Consider the following 27,759-nt stretch of genomic DNA (forward strand, 5'->3'; position numbering starts at 1 on the left):
AGAGAGGAGCAGGACTGCCCCTGCCCCTGAGTCTGAGCGAGTGGCAAAGGTCACGGCGTTCATTCGTTTCCGCTCACGGTCAGTCAACCCCGTCTCCCTGGGAGATCGTCATGGCGAGGGAGGTCATGACCTCTGGGAGGGGAGGGGAGGGACGATGAGCAAAGCCGTGTGCGTATTTATCGTCCGCTCGTTAATGTGTTTGTGTTTGAGGTTCACCAGACTGCAGAAGAATGAAACCACGTCTTTTGCACTTCGCTGGAGCCAAAGAAGGCTGCATCTCAGGCCGGAGGATTAAATGTGACTGCTTTTTATACCCTTAGCCTGTTTTTCAGCGCGCTAAATCTCTGCTATAACAAAAACACTTTTATTATCTTCTTCCTCCCATGTTCTCCCCGCCCACCTTCTTCCTCTTTTTCTCCTGCATGTATGCTTAGCTTGCGAGAGATCGCTTCTTTCTTTATATACAAAGCAAACTCACCCACATAAATAAATAAAATACACACACACCTACACACTCGTTTTCTTACCAAACACACATACATCAACACACCCACTCCCTAAATAAAATATTTTTCTAAAAAGCACGCTTCCTGTACCTTCCTAGGCCTGACTTGCATTTTTGGTTTTGTTTTCATTTGAAAAAAGTAAAATATTGATATGTTAAAAGTATTAATCCAATACAGTTCAAATGTCACACAATTCAAAATTTTAAACTTTATTCCCTGGGGCAAATATTGAAGTAGTCATAGCATAGTATAAATAAAAACATAAATACACAACATGACAATATACTCACAACATAGACACACCTGCAATGGCAAAATATGTGTCACATATCAAATTTCAAATTTCTAAACTTGAACGCAAACTTTGCTTTACAAAACATACAAACAAACTCCTGTTTCCAGAAGATAGTTCCATTAGTCATGGCACAGCACATTAATTAAAATTTTATTTCTTTTCTTGGCTCCTGTTCTTTCTTCTTTAATTAGACGATGAAGGTTTACACCCCAACGAGTTCGTGCCGTCTGAAGTCATTGGAAAGTTCGATTTGCGTGACACGCTCAGACTGATAAAACGTGTCTTAAGGCTGTCTGGGATTCCGAGCTGTTTTCAGAACGAGCAGACTGTGGAATCTGGTTTATATATAAGCTTTGGATACCGTGTATTCGAAAGCTTGAGGAATTCTGAAAATACCAGGCTGCACCCTTTATATGAATCATTTCATCACAGGTGTTCAATTAACTGGCCATAAGCTGTCAATCAAAATTAGCACATGGCAACAATTAGTAGCAAACACCCCAGTGCATAGCAACAGCAGAGAAAGCCCTGGAACCCGTGTTCAGCGCACCCTGACAGAGCGTCACATGACCAGTGAACACTCGGGGGGACACCAGGGAGTAAAAGCGTTCTAAAACATTTTTGTAAAGCTCAAAAAATCAACCACCGAATCACTAGAAATCAGGTGCATCCGTTTGTTCTACATTTCTGTTACAGAAAATGAGTCTGGGACACATCGAGTTACAGACGGTTAACCTTGGCACACACACCCTCTCTCACACACACACACACATACACACACACCCTCTCTCTCTCACACACACACACACACACACATACACACACCTGCGCAGGTCACAGCAGGTTCACCTTGGCCACCACCTGCTTGCAGCCGGTGCGTGAGTACTGCAGGCCCCCCGCGGAGTGGTAGGCCAGCTCCTCGGCCAGCCGCTCGATGTGGGCCCGGTCGGGGTAGAACCCCTCCTGCGTCATCTCGTCCAGGAAGCACTCCATCACGTGCTGCTTCTGCAGCAGGGTGAGCGGCACCAGGTCCACCTCCGCCCAGAGTGGGTGGAGCTTCTGCAGGGCGTGACGTAGGCGGGGCCCCAGGTCCAGCGCCAGGCTCTGCCCCGCCGAGGAGGAGGAGTTCTGCAGCACGTGACTGGTGATCTGGGCCCCCCCGAGGCTGCTGATGACCAGGTAGACGGCGTTCAGGTACTCGTTGGCCTGTTCGGGACGGAGAAGGCCGTGCAGAGCGTCCAGGAGCCGGCCCGGCATGGACTCCACCTCGTCGAAAACCAGCAGGGGGATCTTCTCCTCCTCCTCGGCCCAGCCCACCACCGTGGCCACGCGGGCCAGCAGGTCGCGGGCGCAGTCGCTGGCGTCCGCCACCGGGGGGCAGTGGTGCGTGGTGAAGTACTGCACCACCAGCCGCTCGCCCACCACCGAGCGGAAGTGGCGGGCCAGGACGCGCCCCAGGAGGCTCTTTCCCACCCCCGTGGGGCCGTGCAGGGACAGGGCCAGGGGCTTGTTGTGGGCGTAGGTGGACAGGTAGTCGCGCAGGTGCTGCAGGAGCACGGCGGCGGCCTCCCGCTGCCCGAACACCTCCCGCCTCAGCGTCTTCTCCAGCCCCTCCAGGTCGTACCTGAGCAGGTGGTCGTCCAGGTTCTCGATGGCGTTGTACACCTGCAGGAAGAGCACGACGCTCAACAGGAAGAGGAAGGGCTTGGCGCGGCTGCGCTCCGTCGCCGGCAGGAACCTGCGCCCGCCGCTGGGGAAGAGCACCCGCGACTTCCTCCTCCTCTTCCTCCGGAGGGCGTGGCCCGCGTGGGGTTCGACCCCCGGCCCAGACCCCGGCCCCGCCGCCAGGTCGAAGGTGAAGATTTCGGGGCTGGTGGAGCGCAGAGAGAGTCGCCCGGCCACGGTGGACTGTGGCCCCCCCTGCTCCGCGCGTCGCCTCTTCAGGGCCTGGTACTTGTTCCGGATCCGCATCATGGTGCCCAGCTTGGAGGAGAAGGGCGAGGTGCCGGGGGACGGACCTGTCTGCCCTTCCTCCCCCTTCCGTCCATCCGGCGAACTCTCACGCACACACTTATCTCCCATCTGAAGAGCCAGAAGCACTATAAAACAGAGCAGAAGGGAGTTTACTGTTAATAAAAGAAGGATAGGACAGTCCTGACATCATCTCACCTACAGAAAACAGAAATCAGCTCCACCAATCACAGAGTACCTTAGTGACAGTCTATACAGCAATGGTGATGGTGATTGGTAGATACTACTTCCTGGCTAATACCCCACAGGGAACGTACAGAGAGAAAATATCTACCACTCAACATCGGTGTAGTATTGGTTGTTACCAATGTCTTTTATCTCCTGAAGAGTATTTATGATCTGCAGGTCTAGTGTGTGTTTTTTTTTAATTCATTACGGTGAGAATTCTTTGGTCATCGAGTGTAGAGGTCTTCCTTAGCCCTTCCTTGACCAAGCCCTTTGTGATTTCTGAGCTCACCAATGCTCTCTTTCTTCTTAATGAGGTTCCAAAGCAGTTGACTTTGGTAAGCCTAACACTCAGCCTATGTCTCTGATTGTTTTTTCTTTTATTTCAGCCTCCTAATGGCTTATTTGACTTTAATTAGCATAACTCTGGTCCACATGTTGACAAACGCCAATAACAGACTCAACGGCCAATCAAAACCCCCTAGAATCAAGATTGAAAGCCCTCTTAAACCTGCACTATGGAAGCCATGGTCTTGAATATAGAGAGTCAGAATGTAAATCAAAATGAGCAGCGCCAGCAGGTCCAATCAGAGTCGAGCTCTTAGCTACAGACTGTACAGAGCATGTCGAAACAGCACACAGGTAAAGACACCTGGGTCAGGTACAGGCGAGAGCACACACGTTTCCGTGAGTTACAGTAATAACGAGAGGTACAGTACATTGGCGTTTTGTTAGATTTTTTTTGTACAGTGGAGTTTCTAAACGTGGGCGTTTAGGGTTTCATGTTCAGTAATTACTCAACACGAGTGAGGGAGACGGGGGGGGGGGGGGGCGGGGGGCGGGGGGGGGGGGGGAGTGCGTGACAACGTCTCACCTCGGGCAAAGCAGGGGTGTTTTCGCCCAGTTCAGCTGTGAAACCGCCATGGAGCAGAGAATAGCGTGAGCTGGGTTTGGCTGCTGGCTGCGTGCGTGTGTGTGTGTGTGTGTGTGTGTGAGTGTGTGAGTGTGTGTGTGTGTGTGTGTGTGAGTGTGTATGAGTGTGTGTGTGTGAGTGTGTGTGTGTGTGTGTGTGTGAGTGTGTGTGTGTGTGTGTGTGTGTGTGTGTGTATGTGTGTGTGTGTGTGTGTGTGTGCACACGACTCCTCTTTGGGCGAGACATACCTTTGTAACTCTGAACTTTTATCCTAGGTGACCCCAAGCTGACCTGTGACCTCTGTGACCTGTCTGGTGTCACACAAGTGCTTCATGATGACTACGATCTGATCACCACTGTGACCTCACAGTAATCTAAACCGTAGTGTAACCATTCTGTGAGCCTGCCCTCAAACACACACACACACACACACACACACACACACAAACACAAGCACACACACACACACACACACACACACACACACACACCATATCCCCAGGGATGAATTTCATGCTTACTCCAGTCTAAATGGACGTTATAAGAAATAAAAATGAATGACCCAGCACGTAGTCATGGTAACCTCGTCTGCCCACCCCTTCACAGATCCAGAGGGACAAATATGCAAATATGTAGGGACTTCATACAGACAACTGAGCATTATGCAAACATGGTTTTACATGAGAGACAGATTTAGCATTAGCCTGTGTGCTTTGTGTGTGTGTGTGTGTGTGTGTGTGTGAGCGAGTAGTTGCACTGGTAAAAACTAATTTAAGTTATGGTATAATTGGCAAGTTTCTACATCACCATATAAGGTCAATGAAGTGTAAATTTGGGAAACACACACCCCATAGCACATGGGTGCTGCCTGATTGAATCCCCTGAATTTCGTCGAAAGACCTAGAACATTCTACAGCCGTGAGCCTTGGGCTTCACTCTGTCTCCGCGGCCTGTTGTTAAAACTCAATCTGAGCACGTACAGTATGAGATACAGGAGCACAGATCACAGATTTGGGAGTTGGACCCAAGGGACAAATGTAAAACAAAAAACAGACCCAAAAGTAATCTGCAGTCGGGTAGGAACGCAAGCTTCATCCGCACAGATACCGTCAGCCTGCTGGCTGTCTCGTTTATAATACCCCCCCCAGCTCAACCAGACCGCACCTGCAGAACGGGCCGGATAGGACGACCGGTCTGACCCAGTCTCGCTTCTGCGGTCCTGGAGACCTTACCTTTCATCTCCAGTGAGCTGGAGCTGGAGAGAATGAGAGAGAAAGAAAGAGAGAGAGAGAGACAGAGAGAGTGAGAGAGACAGAGCGTGCAAGAGAGAAAGAGCGATTGGAAAAGGAGTCGAGAGAGAGGATGAGAAAGGTTTGCTCACCACGGCAACCGGCAGCAGCTTGCTTCCACGGCACGCTCAGGTAGGACCGTAACCATGGGCGATGAGGAACATGGTGACAGAATGGCGCTCGACTGTAACGTGCTGTCACAAACAACAGCCAATGAATCACTCGACTATTCACCCCCCCCAACCCACCCCACCCTCGCAGCTTCACTACTGAGCTCCTCCCCTCCGTCTCTTTCTCTCTCTCTCTCTCTCTCTCTCTCTCTCTCTCTCTCCCCATCAGTATCTTGTATCAGTGTCTCATTCTCTTTATCAATGTCTTGCTTGAGTCACTTTTGGGTCGTTGTGTGTGGTTTTTTGACACGCTGAGAAATTAAGCCACACATCAAACATGGCTTTCACGATCTTTACAGTTTTTTTTTTTTTTTTTCCCCCTTCCTGGTTTTAAATGTCCGTACAGGTTCTTTAAGGGAGAATATAGCCGAAAATACTCAGAAAAAGCAAAGCGCTACGTGGCTAGCGCATGGGCTGTCTCAGGTCCAGCCAGCCCTGTTCTGTAGGCCCCGTGTTAGCGGGCATCGCCCCACAGCCGTTTCCTGTACAGCCCTCTCGCTGTCACAAGTCCGCGGTTTTGGCGCTCCGATGAGAAATGTCGCCCTTACAGTAACGTACCCCACAGAGCCACTGCTGGCCAGCGTCAACTTCCTCAAAAAAGTGAGAAATAAGGTCTGAGCTGCACACACACATTCTGCAGGCACATTCTGGTCAAGTGGCAAGTCTCCCAATGCCTGGCTTTGCATCAGTAAGTTTGAACGTTAACTGTTTTTTTGGGGGGGGGGGGGGGGGGGGTAGCGTGTGCTGGAGGCTGAGCATGTCAAGGTCCACTTCCACCTAAAATAATTTGCCTGCATTCTGTGAAGAGGAAACACGTTTGCATATGGGAGTGTGCAGCTCCTGCTGTTGAACCATACACTGGGAATTTACCCTGATAAAAAAAAAATAATAAAAAAAAGAATTCTGAATTTTAATGGTATGCTTCCCCGAATAGCTCTGCGTCTATATCCAGATCTCCAGGACAACAAACCGATTTCAAGAACATCCGATCTACAACGTGCAAACAACCCTATACCTCTATTTGCATATATAGATAGGTCAGAATAATATTATCAGACTTTTATATAAGTTTGCGTGGTAGAATGATCGGTAGTTTTCCGTGGCTGTCCAGGGTTTGCTGGAAGTCCAGCTTCGCCGGGGAATTTTCCACACTGCTTTCCCGGTAACGACGGGGTGAGATTTCCGGACTGATTGCGGCTGGAATCCCCGATCGTGAAGAGGAAATGGGACGTCCAAAACGGGCACCGATTCCACGCGACTGGTGACCGCGCTCAAAACTCCTGAAGAAAAGTATTTCCTTTATTTTTGGTTGACTTAACAAACGATGACACGCGGTTGTTGTTTTGATTTTGCTGAACTCCGGCGAGCAGCAGGGAGGGTACGCTGCCCAAGCGCCACTCTTTAATCCGTTTATTTAGACCAGGGCCGCCCCAACCCTGTTCCTAGAGATCTACTGTCCTGCAGGCCTTCATATCAACCCTGATTTGACACACCCGATTCTATGAATTAGCCGCTGAACGAGATACCGAGCTGTTGAATAACGAGGTGTGCTTTGCTAGGGTTGGAGTGAAACAGTACGGGAGGATAGATCTCCAAGAACAGGGTTGGGCAGCCCTGACTTAGATAAAACGGGCCTTGCGATATTGTTTAACATTCCAGAACTGATCCAATCAAGTGACCAATTGTGTTGGTGCGTTTCGCAAGTTTCAACAAGTAGCAGGCCATGAAGGAACAGAGGCTTTCAACGTTACACGGTGGCTATGGAAACAAGAATCAGTGAAGGAGAAAGCAGCTATTTAGCCTGCTATCCATTTGCATGCTCCTGTATGATTAATATATTGCACAATTAGGCTGAAAGATCATTTTACTCTTTCTTTTTAAATGACTTCATCACAGAATATGTATCTTAGAAAAAAAAATTTTTTTATGAACGGTCGCCCATTTGGCTGTTTTTCTGTACAGAGCAAACAGTATATAAATGTAAATAAAATATAATCACTTTTATGAAAGATTTATAAAAAACCATTAATCTCCTGGCTGTAACCAGAACAACTAACTTATGAGCAACCCTCCTTCTACAAGTTCCGCTTAGCCGAACTGTGGTTATTTCAGACTCAGTACAGTCAAACATCATTTGCTCTCTCATCAAAATATTTAAATCACCTTTTCCAGTCTATTCATCTTTTTCCTGATTTACTTAAGGGGAGACCCTACTCGTTTTGGGAAAGACGTGCAGGGAAGTGGTGTCGCAATGGCACAGGGGGGCTGTTTAGTCACGTTCAGAAACCGTTGCTCACTGGTTCCCAGAATCCTCTGTGTCTGGAATGGTACGTGACAACAGGACAGTACTGGGTTTTTAAATTTATTTTATTTTTTTTATTCCAGCGGACTGACAGTCGACTGTAAATGTCAGACTTCACTGGCTGTGTCAGCACTAGATGCCGTAGGGTGGGGTTGGCTGGGGCAAGGAGGGTGAGGTTGGACATAGGGGTGTGGGGGGGAGGGGGGGAGGGGTGGGTTTCTGCATCATTGAACACTGAACTCTATGACCAACTATGAGCAACAGGCTTGCCGTTGCCAATGAACTTTCCTTAACTTGGAAAAAGAAAAACTGGGAAAATGACTCCAGTAATTGTGACAGTTTGTTGCTCCTTCTGCAGTTTTCCTGCAGCAAATATGCTCACATTACAGTCCCACCTTTTTGCATCGGCTCAGCTTGTGTTTGCTGGAAGCTTCCGAAGATAAAAGAGATTGGATTCCTCTAGACAACCGTCTTTGATTAAAATCACAGAAGGAGTATGAAAAAATCTACATGAAAAACATTTTAAGGGGATACATCTCTTTTAGGGCCCAGGTTTTCACAAGTTCTCTGTATGTGGGAGAGATTACCCAGGTCCTCACAAACCCTTTACATGTCAGAGAGTATACACAGGTCCTCACGAGTCCTCTATATGTGAGAGAGTATACACAGGTCCTCACTAAGTCCTCTATATGTGAGAGAGTATACCCAGGTCCTCACTAAGTCCTCTATATGTGAGAGAGTATACACAGGTCCTCACAACCTCTAATGTAGAGAGTACAGGTCCTACACCTCTACATTCAGAGGTTACTCGGTACTCACAACCCTCTATATGTCAGAGAGTATACCCAGGTCCTCACAAACCCTCTACATGTCAGAGAGTATACTCAGGTCCTCACAAACCCTCTACATGTCAGAGAGTATACTCAGGTACTCACAAGTCCTCTATATGTTAGAGAGTATACCCAGGTCCTCACTAAGTCCTCTATATGTCAGAGAGTATACCCAGGTCCTCACATATAGTCACCCTCTACATGCCAGAGAGTATACTCAGGTCCTCACAAGTCCCATTTTAGAGAGTACCCAGTCACCCAAGTCCCAGCCCCAGAGTCCGGGTTCCTCATCAGCCTCTATCCAGTTTCTCGAGCAGGACCCCAGACAAGGTTACCCCAGCGGACCCCAGACACAGTTACCGAGCAGGACCCCAGACACAGTTACCCCGAGCAGGACCCCAGACACAGTTACCCCAAGCGGGACCCCAGACACAGTTACCCCGAGCAGGACCCCAGACACAGTTACCCCAAGCAGGACCCCAGACACAGTTACCCCAAGCGGGACCCCAGACACAGTTACCCCGAGCAGGACCCCAGACACAGTTACCCCGAGCAGGACCCCAGACACAGTTACCCCGGCAGGGACCCCAGACACAGTTACCCGACCGGACCCCAGACACAGTTCCCGGCAGGACCCCCAGCCCCAGTCTACCCCCCAGTTCAGGGGACCCCAGACACAGTTACCCCAAGCGGGACCCCAGACACAGTTACCCCAAGCGGGACCCCAGACACAGTTCCTCTGAGCGTGCAGGAATATTTTTTCCAGTTTGCCAGCAAAAAAAAAAAAAAAAAACCATGCGTGTGACTGGTTCTGTGATTTCTCTATTTACAGTATTTTGAGAGGGGATGTGGGGAAGGGATGGGGGGAGGGACGGGGGGGGGGGAGGGAGGGTGGGGGGCTGTTAGTGGATCTCCTGACCACAGAAAACGTCAGCAGCAGCAGTAATGGCTCACTGGTCCTGAACACATAAAAGTTTCCTCAACGCTCTAGCTGACTGTGCGGACGTCACCGTCCAGGACTGGTGTATTTTTCCCCCAGCGTGGTGATGGCGATGGCAGCAATGTACATAAACACGCCATTTAAACGGCTCTTATACAAACGCGCAGAAGAGCGCTACGGACAAACGCAGACACGCACTCTCCCTTGCACAAACACACACATACGGGCTACTGGGTGGCGCACTCGGTAAAAGCACCACACACGCAGACACACACGCACGCACGCACGCATGCAGACACATACACACACGTGCACACGCACGCACGCACACAAATCATTATTTGAAATCATTTCAGTAACTTTTACAGAAAAGTTCCTAGTACATATTCCTGAAACTATCCATAAGAATATTGAAACGTTTCAGAGATCTGGAGGAATGGACTTCACCAGAATATATATAGATAAAATAGTTCAAACACTTACTTCATACCCAGGTCTGGTGTGGTAGGTACTGCCCTGTATTGAGGACTCTGAAATTCCAGCCGTTATCGGCAGCAAAAACAAAAGGGTAGAGTAGAGATAGGAGGTCATGATAACATTCAGGAAGAAAGAAAAGAGTCAGATACGTTTCCAGGAGCAGCGTGGGCACACAAAGTGGAACACGCGATAGAGAGCGGATGTAGAAACTGAGAACATGTTGCAAAGTGCTTCCAACTGAAACGCCTTTGTCACATTATCAAATACAGGAGTGTTTCTACTCTGATTGTCTACTCTCGTTGTTGTAAACATACCTGTATCAACTACCTGCTCCTTTATTTTTAACTACAGTACAAAAAACGCTCTTCTGAATAGGGCCATTGTGGTGGCTATCTTGGTTTTGTGTGTCGGATTTGTGATACATGGGTGGGTTAAATCCATGTGATTATATGCATCTGAAGACCGTAGGAAGAGAGTAGCGACAACTGAGCTCTACACCAACATCCCTATCTATACACACCTCCTACCCAACATCCCCCTCACACCCACATACACACCTCCCAAAAACCAGCACCCCTATCCTATTACACACCCCTCCACCCAAACCCGCCGAAAAACCAGCATCCCTATCCTATTACACACCCCTCCACCCAAACCTGCCAAAAAACCAGCATCCCTATCCTATTACACACCCCTCCACCCAAACCTGCCGAAAAACCAGCATCCCTATCCTATTACACACCCCTCCACCCAAACCTGCCCAAAAAACCCCACCCATTCTACATCCTTCCTCGGCCTTTGAACCCAGGGCTTGGTTGCCGTGGTGACGGCCCCACCCCTCGACCACCGCGCCAAGGCTTGCTCACGCATGCCAACACGTTGACAGAGCGACGCGTGCGCTGAGACGTGTGTGTGTGTGTGTGTGTGTGTGTGTGTGTGTGTACATGTAGAGCGCAGGCCACACCCTGGTAACCATGACACCGTGAAAATAAACCAACGCTGAGTTATCGGAGTGGCGGAGTCCTACCATCACAAAGCCGTCATTCGCCAGCGCTGGTGACATTGCCGCTGCTCACATTTTCCCACCTCCACACACACCTCCACACACACACACACTCACACCTGCACACCCACACACACCCACACACATGCACACACACAGGCTAACTCATGCACACTTATATGCACACACACTCATGGTACACACACACACACACACACACGTAAACTCACGCACATATGCATGTACGCACACACACACCACACACACACACACAAGCTTGTTCACACATTTGAGTTAGTGTGCGTGTGTGTGTGTGTGTGTGTGTGTGTGAGGCGGTGCTGAGTGACTCAGAGACCCAGCTTGTGAATGGTGGTTTGTTTGTGTATCACAGGCTTCCGAGTGCACTGGCCTTTCCGGAATGTGTCAAGAACTCCGGTTATTGACCTTCCATTAACTTTCCACTGGGGACAGGTGAAGCTGGTCAGGGCCCAGACCGTTAGCTATACCGCTAACCTGCTAGCCATGACCGCAGGCCTGTGAGCATGTGAGCTTGTTGGCAGCTCGTTGTGTCAATAATGAAGTAGCTGAACTTTCCTAGCTTAACAAACAATAGCCCATTTTTCTGCACAGTACAGTACAGAACGAACGTTGCTACAGGTGTTAAATCGGTCATTCCTCCTTTGGGTTTCAGAAGGTGCACCAGACTGGAGTGTTTTAGTGCTTATGACAGGAACTAGATCTTTCAGTGCTAGTACAGAGCTGTTGGGTCTAATGAACCTGTGACCCAACCTATGAGAACCACCTCAGCACCTGCATTACATTACATCACATTACAGGGCCTACATTACATTACATCACATTACAGGGCCTACATTACATTACATCACATTACAGGGCCTGCATTACATTACATCACATTACAGGGCCTACATTACATTACATCACATTACAGGGCCTACATTACATTACATCACATTACAGGCATTTAGCAGATGTTCTTATCCAGAGTGACTTACACAACTTTTTTTACATTTACATTTACATTGCATACATTTTATACAGCTGGATATATACTGAAGCAATGCAGATTAAGTACCTTGCTCAAGGGTACATGGCATGTCTAGCCAGTACCCAGGGTTACAGACATGTTATACCCGGTTACAGAACAGTTTATACCCAGTACCCGTTACAGAACCAGGTTACCCGGTTACAGAACCGGTTTACCCCAGGTTACAGACAGGTTTATACCTAGGGCACAGAACCAGGTTTATACCCAGGTTACGAACAGGTTTATACCTAGGACAGAACCAGGTTATACCCAGGTTACAGAACCGTTAACCCCAGTTACCCCAGGGTTACAGAACCAGGTTTATACCCCAGGGTTACAGAACCAGGTTTATACCCCAGGGTTACAGAACCAGGTTTATACCCTAGGGGCACAGAACCAGGTTTATACCCTAGGCAGGGGACAGAACCAGGGACATGCTCTGTGCTTTGATCATACCTGACAGTCTGGCTTCCCCTAGTGGTCTCTTTGTGGAATTCGTTTTCAGTGATGAGCTGTACGTCAGCTCGAGTTCCTCTCCCTGGGTCATAGCATGCTCAGCCGTGAGGTCATAATTCATCAGCTTTTATTCAGCCAGTTTTTTACACAACTTCACCGCCTTTGGCATCCATGTGCCGACGGCACTTCGTCTCTTTTGAAAGACACGAAACGTCATTTTAAGGGTGTTTCTGACAGACATGAGGTGGACATTTTTCTAACGAATTCTGAAGTGGTTAGCAAAGAACATAAGAAGGGTCAGAGGGTCAGGGTGATGGAGGATATCAGGATGACAGGATAAAAAAAAGGCCAGCAAAGGGTCACTTCCTTTCACTTGTGTCAGTAAAAGTTGCTCCGCAGAGCTCTCCTTTGCCGGACTTCCCCTGTTGCAGTACTTCCCCCGCAGCTCACGTATCGGATGTAAACACATCGGCGTGACTCCGCTTTTTCGGGGTCCGTCACGCAAAACGCCCCAAATCGGGATGTTTGCACAATTTTCTGTAGCGTGACTGTTCAAGGGGGTGGGTGGGCGGGAGGAAGGATATTATCATTTTCTTCCTTTTATGTTTAATACTCTTCCACTATTAGGGCCTTTTCATGTAGTTTTCCACTGTATCAGAGTCTCTCCCACGAGCATAATGACATATGTGTGATTAACTTTGATGATTTTTCAGACATGTCTTGGCAACTGTTCACTGTTCATGCCTTTCACAAGCAGATTCCGTGTCAGTGACGTCACTCTCAACCTATTCCAGTATTTTTCCAGATTCCAGCACAGAGCGTTAAAAAAGGGAGCGTTAAAAAAGGGACAAATACTGCCATCTCTTGGCTGCCTTGTGAACAACATGCATTCTGTTCAACACTGAATTTTTGGCTGGACCGCAACAGCGGGGGCCAGCCCTACAAACGCGAATGTCTGTGACTGAGTGAGTGACTGACTGAGTGACTGATGAGTGAGTGATGAAGTTACACCATTGGTCGGCCGGATCACGTGTGTTAGGTCCAGCCGCATAGTAGGTTTTAACCTGGTCTTGTTATTTTTGTCGCAGTAAAACAAAACGGTTATAATACAAATTCCGTGCCTTTAAATCTTTATTTAACTTAAACATTTTAGAACAGGAATAATCACAAACTCTGCTACATGTTTATTCAGATAACAGGATAAAGATTCGATAGATTGCTGTATGTTGTAAAAAAAAACAGTAAACTGCTATTGTCTTACTGTATAGCAACAATGTACTACCCAGTAAAATATCCAGTGTTAATTGAACTCTAACAGGGTGCATGCGGTCCAATAGGAACCATATGTATTCTGTAAGAGTTAATTTAACGCTGAACATTTTACTATGCATGTTACACATTACATGTTGTGCATTCACGTTACACATTACACATCACGAATGACTCATTATGCACATTACTCGTCACAGAGTACGCAGTGCACACTGCACTTAATTGCACTCATTTCTCTCTGGGTCTCTCGCCTCCTTGCCAGCAGGCTGTGTGTGTGTGTACATAAAGGGCCTGATCAAAGAAAACCGGAGGTTTCCGGGATTTCCGGTCGCTCTCAGCTGTGCTGTCTGTGGGCTCAGGGGGGGCCCCCAACCCACCTGAGCCGATGGGGTTTGTGTGCAGAGCCCCCCCTCCGTGCGCCAGAAGCAGAAACGGCACACCTTGAACAGTACGCCAGGTAACGAAACCTCGGCGAATTCCGACGGCAGTCTGAGACAGTCTGAGCTACGTTCCCACGGAAACCCGGTCATGAAAGTGTGGGGTATGTGCGTGAGCACGATGTGCCATCTACAGGACGTGTAACGTTCAGAATTCACACACACACGCAGTGAGTAACACACTGCGGAATTTACAGCAGTAGGAAATTAGCTTATTGCTTTACTGAAGGAAAGCTTGTCCATCAGCCATTCTCTGCAGCTCACTTTCATGTGAATGAGGGCTCACTTTTATGTGTGTGTGTGTGTGTGTGTGTGTGTGTGCATGATTGTGTGTGTGCGTTTGTGTGTGTGAGCGTGCGTGTCTGTGTGTCTGTGTGTGTGTGTGTGTGTGAGACGCCTCTCTCATTGGTGACAGCTGGTGCCCTGCAGCAGCAGGTGTGCAGTTTGGGCGTGTCCGCAGTTCCTGGAGATACCTGAGGTTCTGAAAGTGGTTACTCACACAGCGAAAATGGGCCTCTGGCAGACCTCTCTGTCCTGCCGTTTGATGAGGATGAGGAGGAGGATGAAGGTGGGCAGAAGTCTCATGCCTGCGGTTTGTGGATGATGATGAGGAGGATGAAGGTGAGCAGAGGTCTCATGCCTGCGGTTTGAGGATGACGACGATGATGATGATGAGGATGAAGATGAGCAGAGGTCTCATGAATGCAGTTTGAGGATGATGAGGAGGATGAAGGTGAGCAAAGGTCTCATGCCTGCGGTTTGAGGATGACGATGATGATGATGAGGATGAAGATGAGCAGAGGTCTCCTCATGCCTTTGGTTTGAGGACGATGATGATGATGCAGGTGATCAGCACCAGCAGCAGGATGCCGGAGAGCATAACGAGGAGGTGGCAGAAGGGCTTGCCGGAGCACGGCAGGATGCTGCCCGGCTGAGGGGCGGGGCCGGAGGCGGGGCAGTGGGCGGGGAGCCCCAGGTCCAGGGAGTCGCTGACGGTGGGGGGCCCTTTGACCTGCAGCCGGCCCCGGCTGCGGCTGAACCGGATGCTGCAGACACGCTGCATGGCCCGGGGCAGGTAGGACAGGACGGTGGGGTTGGTCTCCAGTTTGGGGAGCCCCAGGTCGGGCAGGGTGGTCACCCCGCGGCACAGCGGGCAGTGGATGGCGTCGGGCTCCGAGGACTTGACGTTCATGCGAGCGAGGCACTCCAGGCAGAAGGTGTGCTTGCACTGGAGCATCTTGGGAGTGCGGAAGACGTTGTTGAACTGGCTGAAGCATATGGCACACTCCAGGTCCGGGGCGCCCTCTGGTGGCAGGGGGAGGGACAGCTGGTCCTGGTCCTGATCCGGCACCATGGTGATGCCCAGCTCTCAGGTCGTGGCTTCAGTGAGTGAGCGCCCCCAGCTGGCTGGTGTGGTGAACTGTGGGCAACATGCTAGCACCATGCTAACCTGCAGGACAGTGACTGAAGGTTAGAGCCAGTCGATTTTGGTATTTCACAGTATTTACAAAGTCATTGCTACAGCTGCAGAGACACTTGTCCCCTGGAAAGACAGTTTCTTACTGAAGTGAACCAGTATTGGTGTACATAGCCATTTAGAAAATTTAGCTCGAGCAATCGTTCGGAGCAAAAACCAGTGCACAACCACAGCCCTCCAGGAAGGGAGTCAAGCAGCCTGGGGGTAAAAGGTCAAAGGTCAACGCTGCTCAGGTGTGACAGGAGCAGTGGAGACATCTGAGGGCTGCTGGTCACTGGAGAACAGGAAGGATGTGCTGACTGAACCCCCCCCCCCGCCCTCCCAGCCCCCGAACAGGTCCTGCAAGAAACTGACATGGCCAGGATTCGGCACCAGGCCGACATTTCCATGGAGGTGTGTGAACAGGTTAAGACAGGTTAAGTGGCTCTAGGCCAACTTTAATTTTGCACTCAAGATTTTCCATGTCTGATCTTAGCCATCTGCGGCCATTTTAAACTAATTCACACGGAACACATTTTCTTCCGAGAACATTCTTAAAACAATCCTGTCGGCTAAAAATTTTTGCAGACGTAAAAATCTTCTTCAGCCACCAAGATTCGTTTTTTTACTTTTTGCATGTTTGCCATATTTTGACTGTGGACCAACTGAATCAGATTTTGCTTACATCTAGTGATCCTGTATCTATGGCTACCAAATCCAAGATATTTATCAAATACTCTATTGTATCTGGACATTTCTTGTTGGTAGCAAAAGACAGCATACAATAGCATTATTTCACTATATAAGCGCAAACCACCAGAACAAAAGAACAGTTGCATGAGATCCAATGGAGCAAGACAGCTGCAGAATGCTTTTCAAAATGCAGTTTAAGAATACTCGGCGTGAAATATATTCAGGATGTGTTCCGCATAAACACAACCAGATGATTATCATCTCACTAGTAAGCCACTGTACTCATAAATCCATTAAAATCAAACAGGGGGTAAACAGTCATGAATCACTGATTTTTTTGGCGGTACCAGTCAACCACTTAACCGCTTCAGTAGACATGAGCACGTATCCCAGCAGTGCTAATCGGCGTTGAGCATGAACTTTACCATAACAGCGTTTTAAAATACGTCGCCGCTCCTGTTTGTTGACGCTCCGCTCACCTGCTCGCTTGCTAGCCCCGCTCGTCCGACCGCCGCGGTACCTGTTCATCAGGTTAAGACCAGCCCGTCCTCTCTGGTCACAGCGCGGTTTTATGGTGAGAGTGAACAGAGCAGGACAGCTCTCACCTGTCAGTCACGTTTCCCTACCTCTCCCTGTAGCTCCTCCCACTTCTCCCTCTGGGGCTCCGTCAGGACATATTTGAATACTGGAATAACATCAGAAAACATAATCATGATATTCAAATGGCGCGCAAGCAGATCATCTGTGTAAACCTTCTTCTCTGAAGACCTGGGAGGCTGAGTTTCACTGAGGCCGTTTAATATGGGAGCGCAGTTTTTTTTTGGGGGGTGCAGTTTTCGGGGCCAGTTATACTTCTGATGGGCCTCTTGGGAACGCTGACTCCAGCCCGAAACTTTCACCATTTTTGGAATTTTTCCTTTCATATTTTGGAAAATTGCCAAAGTTGGCAATGGATGGTGTGGATCCCACGGGCCCTGAATTTGCATGAGTGCAGCCCAGCAAGCCAAAGACTGCAGGGCCTGTGTGTGTGTATGCCCCTGTCAAATATACAAATTAAACACAAGGAACAAAGCTGTTCGGCTCTAGTTCTCAGAAACACGTTTTTAGAAGTATAGCTCACACTGTACATGTTGCACAAAGAAACCTTCAATGTTGACAATAAAAATGCAAGTTTCTGTCTTCAAGTTCTGAACTTAATTTGCATTTGCGCCAAAAACACGATGTTTTAAATGATGCCCTTAACAAGAGGCTTCTACATAACCCCAACAAATTTTTTTAGGTGCATCCATCCTAAAAACAAGCATCTTGTTTTATTTTCTCTCTTTCAATGTCGCTCCGCACACTGCATTCTGTTCCTTTTTTTGCATGCAGATCCACACACAGTGCATGGATGAGGCCACAGTTTATTTTTCAGGATCAGCACCAAATTCACAAAAGCACTCAAAAAAAATACTGGTGGTCTTACATAACCCAGTCATGTCGAAAGGATCCATGACTTACCTGAGGAGCATCAAAATTGTTTTACACAGAAAACAGTGAATCTGTAATCACCAAAATTCTGTTGCTACTTTACAATGACAGTTCTGCAGTAGAACAGTAAGTAATGATTGTGGATATTAAAGAATCAAATTATTATGACTTATACTTTAGAAACTCCGATAGTTACAGACCACACACTCGAAATAATGACTATAAAACTGTCAAAATGAGTTGGTTGTACTTTTATTTTTGAAGGACAAAAATTGAAGTCATTTATATACAAAGACTAGTCTTGCTGGAACTACATAAAAATCTCATCAAAATCTTATTTTTTAATAATTTTTTTAAGTAGAGCTGCAGGTTTTTTTCTCAGCACAGCATTACTGGGACAACTTGCTTTATTTTGTATTTAATTTTCATTAGTAACGTGGCAGTTTTAAGAAACATTGTTATGACTTTGGTTTCTGGAAAGCTATGACCCCAGTGCACACGCTTGACAGTATGGCCTATGCAAGCGCATGATGAATCAGGTGGACTGGTGACATAATGAAGTAAACGCTGAGCTTGTTTATTTGCTGGCCAGCTCGCGTTCGCTCTGTGTTTGTCTGTCTCTGTTTGGGCTGGTAGCTTAGGAACTCAGACCCTGCTGCTCACCCACAACACAACGGCAGCTTGGAGAGGCAGCCGCTACGATCCGCTCCTCTGGACCCCGCGCACCCCCAGCGACACCCCTCTCTGGACCCCGCGCACCCCCAGCGACACCCCCCGACCCGCACCCCAGCGACACCTCCGACCCGCACCCCAGCGACACCTCTCTGGACCCGCCACCCCAGCGACACCCCTCTCTGGACCCCGCGCACCCCCAGCGACACCCCTCTCTGGACCCCGCGCACCCCCAGCGACACCCCTCTCTGGACCCCGCGCACCCCCAGCGACACCCCTCTCTGGGATTTGGGGCGCTTCTCCAGTCCTGCGAGCGGGGAACACTTGCGGTTTCGTCTGGGCACGGCGGGATGGAAACGCACGACTCGTTCCACGAGTTCGCTTGACCTTCAGAACCACGGACTTGACCTTGTTCCTTCGCAGGCCGTGCCCGGAAAAGAGGAGGGTCTGCGGGACCTCGAGGCTCTTAAGAAACTTTCGTAACGGAGAAATCTGGGCGAAAAGAATCTGTAAGGGGTGCGTGTACGTGTGTGTACGTGCGTGCGTGCGTGCGTGTGCACACACACGCTCTCGCGAGTCTAATTTCATGCAGTGCAGCCTGCGTTGTTAAGGAAGTGTTTACTGAAAGAAAGCATTGTCTGGAAGACGGCAGGGTCTGCTCTAAGAACAGAGGGAGAGCTACATTGTTGGTGTGGGTGGCGGGGTAGTAGAACCCGGTGGAGGAGAGGGAGAGCTACGCTGTTGGAGGGGGGGCAGTAGGACCAGGAAGAGCAGGGTGTGGAGGGGTTGAGGGGTTGAAGGGGAGATGGAGGACCCGGCAGTTGAGAAGGGTACCTCATCGTGCTGCTGCGACCCCCCCGAAAGCGATTCTTCCGCCCAGGTTGGACATTTGGGGGAGGGGCCGGAGCCTGCAGCCCTGCCCACTGGGCCCGCCTCCATTCCGGAGTGCCCCATCTGCTTCTCGGCCTACGACGGGGCGTTCCACGCCCCCCTCCAGCTCCCCCGCTGCGCCCACACGTTCTGCCTGGTGTGCGTGTCCCGGATGAGCCTGTTCCCCTCCCCCCCACAGGGCTTCCAGTGCCCCCTCTGCCGCACCCCCGTCCCCCTGCCCCCTGGCGGTGCCCCCTGCCTGCCCCCCAACATGGAGCTGCTGTCCCGGCTCCCCCAGGCCCACTGCGGGGCCCCCAAACGGGTGTGGCTGGAGGGGCCGGTCCTCTGCTATTGGACGGGGCCGGAGGAGGGCGGGGCTACAGCAGACGGGGTCGCCAGGCTGCCGCTGACCGGGGTCCCCGCGGCTGGGGTCGTGGCAGGGGCGGGGGTCACGCCAGGAGTGCGAGTGGGAGCGGGGGCGGGGGCGGGGGCGGGAGGGGAGGGCCAGCCGGTCGCCATGGTGACGGTTCTCTCCCGACGCAGGCTCGGTGGCTGCAGGAACGTCAGGGGCCTGGCCGTGATCAGCTTCCTCCTCTTCGTCATCATCTTCGTCGCCATCTTCCTCCCTGTCTACTTCCATAGCAGAGGTGGGGAGAACCAACCCCCCCATTCTAACGCTCTGAACAGACTCCACTGACAGGACTCCACTGGCAGACCGTTTGTGTGGAATTATAAATAAGCCCGGCACAATGTGAGCCAGGGAAGCTGCAGCTCCCATTCCTGGATTATTGGATTACTTTTAATAATACCTAGCGTGTGTGAGTATGCGCCTGTGCGCATTTGTGTCTATTAGAAGTTCTAGTATTAAGAATGCTTCCATGTAATTTCCTTCACATTAAACTCTGTTATTTTTATGACATTTCTCAGAAAGGCGAAGTATATTGTTTGAATTTCACATTCAGGCTGAGGGTTACAAACCGTGTGAGTGTGCTTCCTCCACTGTACTGACCACTGCCACACTGAGCCAGAATGGCTTCCTCTACCTGAACAGGACACCGACCTCTACCGTACTGACCACTGGCACTCTGAGCCAAAATGGCTTCACTACATGAACGGGGCACCGATGCAGATAAGTTTTTATAATGATAAGCTCTGTCTGTGTCTCTAACTTGTGCGTTATCACGAGCGGCGTAGTGTTTAGTCTGCGATTAGCCGTGAGCGGGCGTCAGCGGGCAGGCATCGCGATGAGGAAGAGGAGGAGGAGGAGGAAGAAAAGAAGTTTCCTCCACGCAGTGACTGGCAGGCTTGTGAAATAAAGGTAATTTGAGAAGATAAATTTCCCTGCGGCACAATGGCGGGTGTGTTGTGGGTACGGGAGCTTTATCACCGTGACGAGCATGAAGCATGGGGGGGGGGGGGTCAGGGGGGGGCACAGAGACAGAACAAAGACCGCGCTTTACTAACACAAAAACAGCGCATTTATTAGACAAACACAAAACACACGCGTGTGGAAAGGACAAACGGGGCCCTGGCGAGCAGAGCGGCGACTCTGCGTACATGGCACACCGATCGAACCAAGGTAGCCCTTTCCCCTCCAGTGCAGTTTCTGCAGTCGCTGCAGCAGCGTCAGAGACATGCTTTCCGATACCGTCGTGCGCTGCTCACTCAGAACCTCTCGTTCCGAGTCCACTGGGAGAAAAGGTTTCAGGTGCTGTTAAAACAACCATTTGAGGGCGAGCTAACAACCAACGACAAAAACAGGAGAAACGGTCTTCCCCGTAACTACCCAGTACCGGGGGTGTGCGTCACGCACAACATTCACACAACGTCTAAACAACGTATTAACAGACCCACTCTCTCCATGCCCTGAGTAGTGATGACAAACACTAAACACGTTCCAGGTGCATTCTGGGACTGGCTCCATGTTTTCCGGAGTGCTCTTCGTTTCATGTGACCGTTCATTGTGATGTCACTTCCCAGACAGGCCACCTCTCTTGTTTCTCTTTTGCCAAATTCCCCAAAGTTTAGGTACAAGCAGCTACCTAACACTACCAACCAGACCTGGGTCAAATTATTACTCAGAAAGCTGTAAGAGTCCTGACAATTTTTTGAAACACAGATCAAGCATTTCAAAATAGAACAACAATGCCTCACAGGTACAACAAAATACCGTTTACGCTCTACGGGTGCTCTTTTAAAGAGGGGGAACTGACTGACAGGTAGAAAAAAGGAACGTTGGACCCAGGCTGTCGGCCATTTTGAGACATGCCCTGAGTTCAGCCAATCACAGGCTCAAAATCTTCAGTCCCCAGGGTTTCTACCAGGGTTAAAATGATCATTTAGTCCCACGTCTGCTACCGCTGCGCTTCACCCGGCTGCAGTCGGGGGGCGCTGTGGTCCTAAGCCACGGCATCCGCGCGGAATTCGCGGAAGCTCCATCCTTTCGGTTCCCACGGCGACCACGCGGCGCTACAGAGCGATGCTGAGGAGGCCAGGAGACGGCCGGGGCGGGGCCGGGCGGGGTCAGAACCTGGCGACCTCGCACAGCTGAAGCCCCGCCCCCTGGCTCAGGTGCAGCAGGTGCATGCCCGTGTTGAAGCTGGCGCACAGGAGACCGCCGCCGCCATCGCACGGTGCCAACGATGCCAGCGGACCGGACCCGGCCAGCACCAGCGTGCACAGACAGGCTGGGAGGAGAGAGGAGGGGGGAGGAGGGGGGAGGAGAGGGGGGAGAGAGAGAGAGAGAGAGAGGGGGGGAGAGGGAGAGAGAGAGGAAGAGAGAGGGGGAGAGAGAGAGAGAGAGAGAGGCATGTGCTACATATTCAAACAATAATGGACACTCCGCCAGGTACAGCAACACACCACAGAACAGAAACCCAAATACAATCACACCCACCATTTAAACAGTCCTGCTAACAGACATCCTCACTGTAGGACCTTCCACTTGCCCAGGGATATTACGCAGAACCCAAACACCCACTGCGCCTAAGGTTTGTTTGTCTGTTTATTTAATGCAGTTTAACACTCGTGAGGGAAGCGTTGTCTTTGTTTGTATAGCTTTCATGTTGAACAGGGTAGCTGACACTTTGCATTCTCTGATTGCACTGGATAAGAGTGTTTGCCAAATGTCAGTAAACTAAAGAGTCGATTCCAATTCAGCACTGTCACTTAGGAAAACAAGACAAACTTAAATTTAATGGATAAGATTTCACAGAGTAGTATGAGTTGGGGTTATGTTTCAGCTGATAGACTCTCTACCTGCTTTGTACACTGTGCAGTACATTTTGAGATAGAAAGTGCATAAAAACCCAGAAGGCCCTTCGAACTGAATGTAAAAGAGGGAAAAGCACCAGCTGAAATAAAACTCCCAGAGCATTGAGTCGCTCTGTTTTGCCTATTTCTCCCACCTTATTTACATTTAGTTTATGTTCAGTTTGGACAGAAAAATGCAAATGAGTCTGATGTTAGCACTGTTTTGGAAGATCAATGTTTGTGAGTCTGTGCGTGTGTGTGTGTGCTCGTGTGTGTACATCTGTGTGTACGTGTGTGTGGTACCTGCAGTGTTCTGGTCCCAGATTTTGACAGAGCAGTCGTGTGAGGAAGTGGCCACCATGGGGGTCGCCCCCTGGCTGCCGGGAATGAAGATGGAGCAGGCCGTGGTCTGCAGGTGACCCCTGTACTCCACAACCTTACAGCCTGGCTGCCTGAGGTCCCAGAGCTTAGAGAGAGAGAGAGGGAGAGAAAGAGAGAGGGGGGGAGGGAGGGGGAGGGAGAGGAGAGAGAGAGGGAGAGAAAGAGAGACACATTACAGTAGCAGTAGAAATGATGCAATGACATAAGCAATACAATTATGGGCCAGGTGAGACAGGTAAGAGAGGTGAGACAAGTCAGACAGGGGGCAGTACTGGCGAGGGGTATGTAGGGGGCAGTAGTGGCAGGGCGGGGGGGTGTAGGGGGCAGTAGTGGCAGGGCGGGGGGGTGTAGGGGGCAGTAGTGGTGGGGGGTACGTAGGGGGCAGTAGTGGCAGGGTCCGGGGGTGGGGGGGTCGTACCGTGGCCTCGCAGCCCTGGCCCCCGAAGCCGTTGCTGCTGCTCAGCAGGTAGTTGGAGTTGGCGCTGACGGCGCAGTGGGTCTGGATGTACTGCTTCGCCGGGAACGTGTTACTGATCTGCCAGCTACGGCTGTCCCACACCCTGAGAGAACACAACCATCACATCTCACATATACACACACAGCTAACAGCACACACTCACACTCTCACGCACACACACACACACACCCTGCACAGAGAAAGCAAAGGCCCAAAGATCTCACTTGATAGTTTTGTCCTCTGAGGTCTGTGCGATGGAGGTCCCCCCAGGTACCCAACACACATGAGTCACCTGCAGAAGAGAAGGGATCCCGCCAAAAACGTCACAGGAGTGGAGCCAAGCCGAAGCAGCCGCTGCTGTGTACCCACGCTAACGGTCCTCACAATGCTGCTGTGTACCCACGCTAACGGTCCTCACAATGCTGCTGTGTACCCACGCTAACGGTCCTCACAATGCTGCTGTGTACCCACGCTAACGGTCCTCACAATGCTGCTGTGTACCCACGCTAACGGTCCTCACAATGCTGCTGTGTACCCACGCTAACGGTCCTCACAATGCTGCCGTGTACCCACGCTAACGGTCCTCACAACGCTGCTGTGTACCCACGCTAACGGTCCTCACAATGCTGCTGTGTACCCACGCTAACGGTCCTCACAATGCTGCTGTGTACCCACGCTAACGGTCCTCACAACGCTGCCGTGTACCCACACTAACGGTCCTCACAATGCTGCTGTGTACCCACGCTAACGGTCCTCACAATGCACGCCCACTTACCAGGTTCCGGGAGATAGTCTTCCTCTGCAGACACTCCCCAGACTCGATGTCCCACAAGCACATGGAGTTATCCCGGGACCCGGTGCATATCTTTGACACATCTGCAGCAGACAACACAAATATATCCCACAATTCCCTCTGCAGCAAACATCAAAGATCAGTCCCACAAAGATCAATCCTCAGGGCTGGAGTGTGACTGTAGATGTGAGGTGTGTTCCTCAGGGCTGGAGTGCGAAGGTAGATGTGAGGTGTGAGGTGTGTTCACCAGGACTGTAGTCTGACTGTAGATGTGAGGTATGAGGTGTGTTCACCAGGACTGACGTCCAGTCCGTTCACCACCAGCTCATGGCCGCAGAACTCCTGCAGGGGTTTTTCCCCAGAGTAGAGATCCCACATCAGCACAGTCTTATCGCGGGACGCGCTGAAGATCAGGTTTGTTCCAGAGACACATTTTACCTGAAATCAGTAAGACAGAGGGGTAAGATAGACGGGTCAGTCTGAAAAGTGACTTTGCTGACGATATTTGCGCTCTTGGTACAAGGTAGGACTACAGCGACCCCCCCCACACCTCGCACCCCCACAACCCCACACTCCCCCCAACACCCCCACAACCCCACAATCCCCCAACACCGCCACAACACCACACCCCCACACCATATGTGACTGTCCGTGATCACTACACTGCGACATCTAAGGATCTTGCCAGTCCACAGACCTCTGATCCAATTACACTTTCCCTGGCACACACTGTCCCTGACACACACATACACACACACACAGCAGTATCAGGGTGACAGTAGCATGTGTATGTACCTTGGTGACCTCCTTGGTGTGGGCCTGCAGTGACCGATGCAGCTTCCCAGCTCTCCAGTTGTACACAACAACAGCCTGTAGCAGGAGAGCCCAAACAGTTTAGAACATCCAGCCTGACAGCCCTTTCCTCTCATATGCTGCCCCCTAGTGACCGTGTACAGTATCACTTCTGGTTTCCCCTCTCTCACACTTACCTGGTCACTTCCCCCAGACACACACAGGTCAGGGGAAATAGTGGTGACACAATTAATGGCATCTGTGTGGGCGGGCTCATACTGCACCACCTGATTGGCAGGAACACTCTCCGCCCCTTCCTCTCGGTTGGTCCTGCAGTGGGAATCATTATAACTACAGTACCCATCACACACTCAGCAAACCTGAGTCAAAAAATCCATTTGATGTTTGTGCGATGTTAGGGGAAGGTTGCGCGCTCAACGGACGCGTTCCTTACCTGTACAGGTCCGAGCGGCGTCGGATCTTGCTCTGTAGTTTCCCCATGTTGTGTCTCAGTGAGGCTGTTGCAGAAGGCCATGACCCATGTAGCTACACCCAGCAGGACACCTCCGGCTGCATCATTTTCCACCTCTGCACAATGGCGGCAAAACAAAGCCCTTTCATCTCAAACCATCGAGACAGTTAAGAGTGACCAATCAGATGTACTTATGGCTGACCTCACCACACCATCAAACATAACACAGACAGACACATCACCTCAGAACTAAACCTTAGGCTATGCCTCCGCCTGACCGGACAGCACAACGGGCATCACCTCTGCTGGTCTCTCATTGGATAGAGGTTCCAAAGTGTGCACCTTAACACAAAAACAAATATCCTCACATGCAGGCACACGCTCATGCGGTGTACGTTACCCTACGGCGCTGACTGTGCCTGTCAGCTAAGCACACTCGCAGACAAACATCGCTGATGCTCTTACACGGGTGACATTTCCACCAATGACAAAGCCAGCTACAGTGCAGTGCAGTGCAGTGTGGGAAGAAACGCTCGTCTGGGGACGCACAGGCTCGAGAAAGACCAGGGAATCCGATTACAGCGCATTACTGTCACATCGCATTTGACGCACCTGACAGGATGGGCAAGCTGGGTATTGGGATCTGCTCTGAAAACAAACTTTATCAGAGCCAACGTTTACTAATGCATCATGTTACCTTTTTTATTATTATTTTTATACCCTTTTTACATCGAAATGCACATAGCTAACTCAACACTCCATTTAGCTAAGTCCAAAGTATTCCTTAGTACTACTAGAAATAACACAATAAGCAAATAAAACTGAAACAAAGGTCGAAAAACAATATATTTTTTGACAACACTAATTGGTACAACATAAAAATCATACTGCAGATGACCATAACTAACATCTAAAGAAGATTAGATGTGCTGACGTTAAATATTGGGGAGCATGAAAACCCACGGTTTAAGAACATTAATACAGTTTTCCATTTGAATACAGTACCTAAATGTGTTGCTCTCTGCTTTGGAGACAGTCGCGAGGAAACAAACCTAAAATGACCTAGAAGAACTCCGACCCTCCTTAGAATTTCACTATTTTCGATGGGAATAAAATATTTACACTGGACCGAACCTTTCTGTTTGCTGGTAGCTAACCACTCCAGCTATCCAGGCAGAAACAATGCATTTCATTGTTTCATTCTGAAACTCAAATCTGGATTGCGAAGTTAACTTGCTAAACACAACATACAACGTGTCTGCTAGCCAGTAAAACAGCGCTAACGACGATGCACTGCTCCTCTGAACTAGCAGGCTGCTGTTCACATGCTTTCAGATAGATATTGAACGTTATTTAACGTTAAACTAAACTATTTTAGGTTACATGGATTCTTACGTGATCTGCGAAGTTAATTCGTCGTTAACGTTTAGTCTATAAGCCTTAGCTAAAGTAAAGGCAAGCGCAGAAAACAATGGCAACGAAGCTAACCTTAGGTTTACAGAAAGATCCGATTTTGATTACTAGATACGTAAAGTCAGATAACGTTATGTTAGTAGTTGGATTTTGATTGTACGATACGGTAAATAACTCACTTAGAATCTAACAGTAAGATACGGGAGTTACTTAACGTTAATATACTAAAAATATTTATCCACCAAGCTTAATTACATAACTAACAAATAAAAGTTAGAGAAAGCTAGGAAGCCTTGTCTCACCTAGCGAGTGATGGTTGCGTCTCAAAGAGAATAATAGGTACTTAATCGTGTCTTATCCCCATAGGTACACTAGCTCGCTACAATCTGCACGAAGAGTCTGACCCAGCCAACTGGGGCTAGCTAGTTAGCTACTTCGCTAACGTTAGCCACTTTAGGGTCTAGACGATTCAGGTTTTCTCATTTAAAAAAGAAAATCGAATTAATTCAGGCAATAACTTTTTTAACTGGTCCTACTGGGGCAACAGTATTTCAGTGTTCATTGGCAAGTACACTACAAAACGTCAGTTGTTTATCTAGAGAAACCCACTAGCATTAGCCATTCTCCTCAAATCCGCTACGTTCCCATAGAGATGACACCTCCCATTTCCTTAGCGACGCTTTACCTGTAACTAAGGCATATGTCACATGATTAGCTGTGAAAAGCAGGAAGGGAACCGCGGTCGAGCGAAAGCTGCATGTAGGGTGGATGAATCAATACCATCTTCAGTTCATTCATTTAGCCTGTAGGTGATCTTTTTCTCAGTAAATTTCACATGCACTTATTTTCTATGACATTTTGAAAATACATTCTATCTGGGTGGGGGGTGGGGGGAGGGAGTTTC

At 49.7% G+C, this 27,759-nt stretch overlaps 4 protein-coding genes across 12 annotated transcripts; 1 reads left to right on the forward strand and 3 right to left on the reverse strand.

Moving 5' to 3' along the window:
- Window positions 1-694: 694 nt before the first annotated feature.
- tor4ab (torsin family 4, member Ab) lies at window positions 695-5,420 on the reverse strand. The gene is made up of 2 exons (XM_064353378.1): window positions 5,292-5,420; window positions 695-2,900 (listed from the first exon to the last, which is right to left on the reverse strand). Exon 2 carries the CDS (start codon window positions 2,881-2,883, stop codon window positions 1,636-1,638), a length of 1,248 nt encoding a protein of 415 aa, XP_064209448.1. The 5' UTR covers window positions 2,884-2,900; window positions 5,292-5,420; the 3' UTR covers window positions 695-1,635.
- An 8,106-nt stretch (window positions 5,421-13,526) lies between these two features.
- LOC135264648 (RING finger protein 223) lies at window positions 13,527-17,061 on the reverse strand. Of its 2 annotated transcripts, XR_010332767.1 has the most exons (4): window positions 16,763-17,061; window positions 14,905-15,584; window positions 14,756-14,789; window positions 13,527-14,702 (listed from the first exon to the last, which is right to left on the reverse strand). XR_010332767.1 is itself a non-coding variant. In XM_064353413.1 (2 exons), exon 2 carries the CDS (start codon window positions 15,486-15,488, stop codon window positions 14,943-14,945), a length of 546 nt encoding a protein of 181 aa, XP_064209483.1. In that variant the 5' UTR covers window positions 15,489-15,584; window positions 16,763-17,061; the 3' UTR covers window positions 13,527-14,942. The 2 variants fall into 2 exon arrangements, 1 of the variants encoding a protein (XP_064209483.1); XM_064353413.1 differs by having other exon boundaries at window positions 13,527-15,584.
- Window positions 17,062-19,230: 2,169 nt separating this feature from the next.
- Window positions 19,231-20,212, forward strand: LOC135233702 (RING finger protein 223-like). The gene has a single exon (XM_064297502.1). The coding sequence runs from the start codon at window positions 19,231-19,233 to the stop codon at window positions 19,990-19,992; it is 762 nt and encodes a 253-aa protein (XP_064153572.1). The 3' UTR covers window positions 19,993-20,212.
- A 538-nt stretch (window positions 20,213-20,750) lies between these two features.
- wdr31 (WD repeat domain 31) lies at window positions 20,751-27,456 on the reverse strand. Of its 8 annotated transcripts, none has more exons than XM_064353391.1 (11): window positions 27,158-27,456; window positions 25,698-25,784; window positions 25,425-25,558; window positions 25,168-25,300; window positions 24,974-25,048; window positions 24,472-24,616; window positions 24,161-24,261; window positions 23,610-23,677; window positions 23,347-23,488; window positions 22,851-23,013; window positions 20,751-21,982 (listed from the first exon to the last, which is right to left on the reverse strand). In XM_064353391.1, the coding sequence occupies exons 3-11, from the start codon at window positions 25,469-25,471 to the stop codon at window positions 21,819-21,821; spliced, it is 1,038 nt and encodes a 345-aa protein (XP_064209461.1). In that variant the 5' UTR covers window positions 25,472-25,558; window positions 25,698-25,784; window positions 27,158-27,456; the 3' UTR covers window positions 20,751-21,818. The 8 variants fall into 8 exon arrangements, with proteins under 8 accessions (XP_064209461.1, XP_064209457.1, XP_064209458.1 ...); XM_064353387.1 differs by having other exon boundaries at window positions 25,685-25,784; window positions 27,158-27,455; XM_064353388.1 differs by lacking the exon at window positions 27,158-27,456 and adding an exon at window positions 26,448-26,858 and having other exon boundaries at window positions 25,685-25,784.
- Window positions 27,457-27,759: the final 303 nt, after the last annotated feature.

Source organism: Anguilla rostrata, chromosome 10, assembly GCF_018555375.3.
Source record: "Anguilla rostrata isolate EN2019 chromosome 10, ASM1855537v3, whole genome shotgun sequence".
In the NCBI taxonomy this organism is placed as follows: Eukaryota; Metazoa; Chordata; class Actinopteri; order Anguilliformes; family Anguillidae; genus Anguilla; species Anguilla rostrata.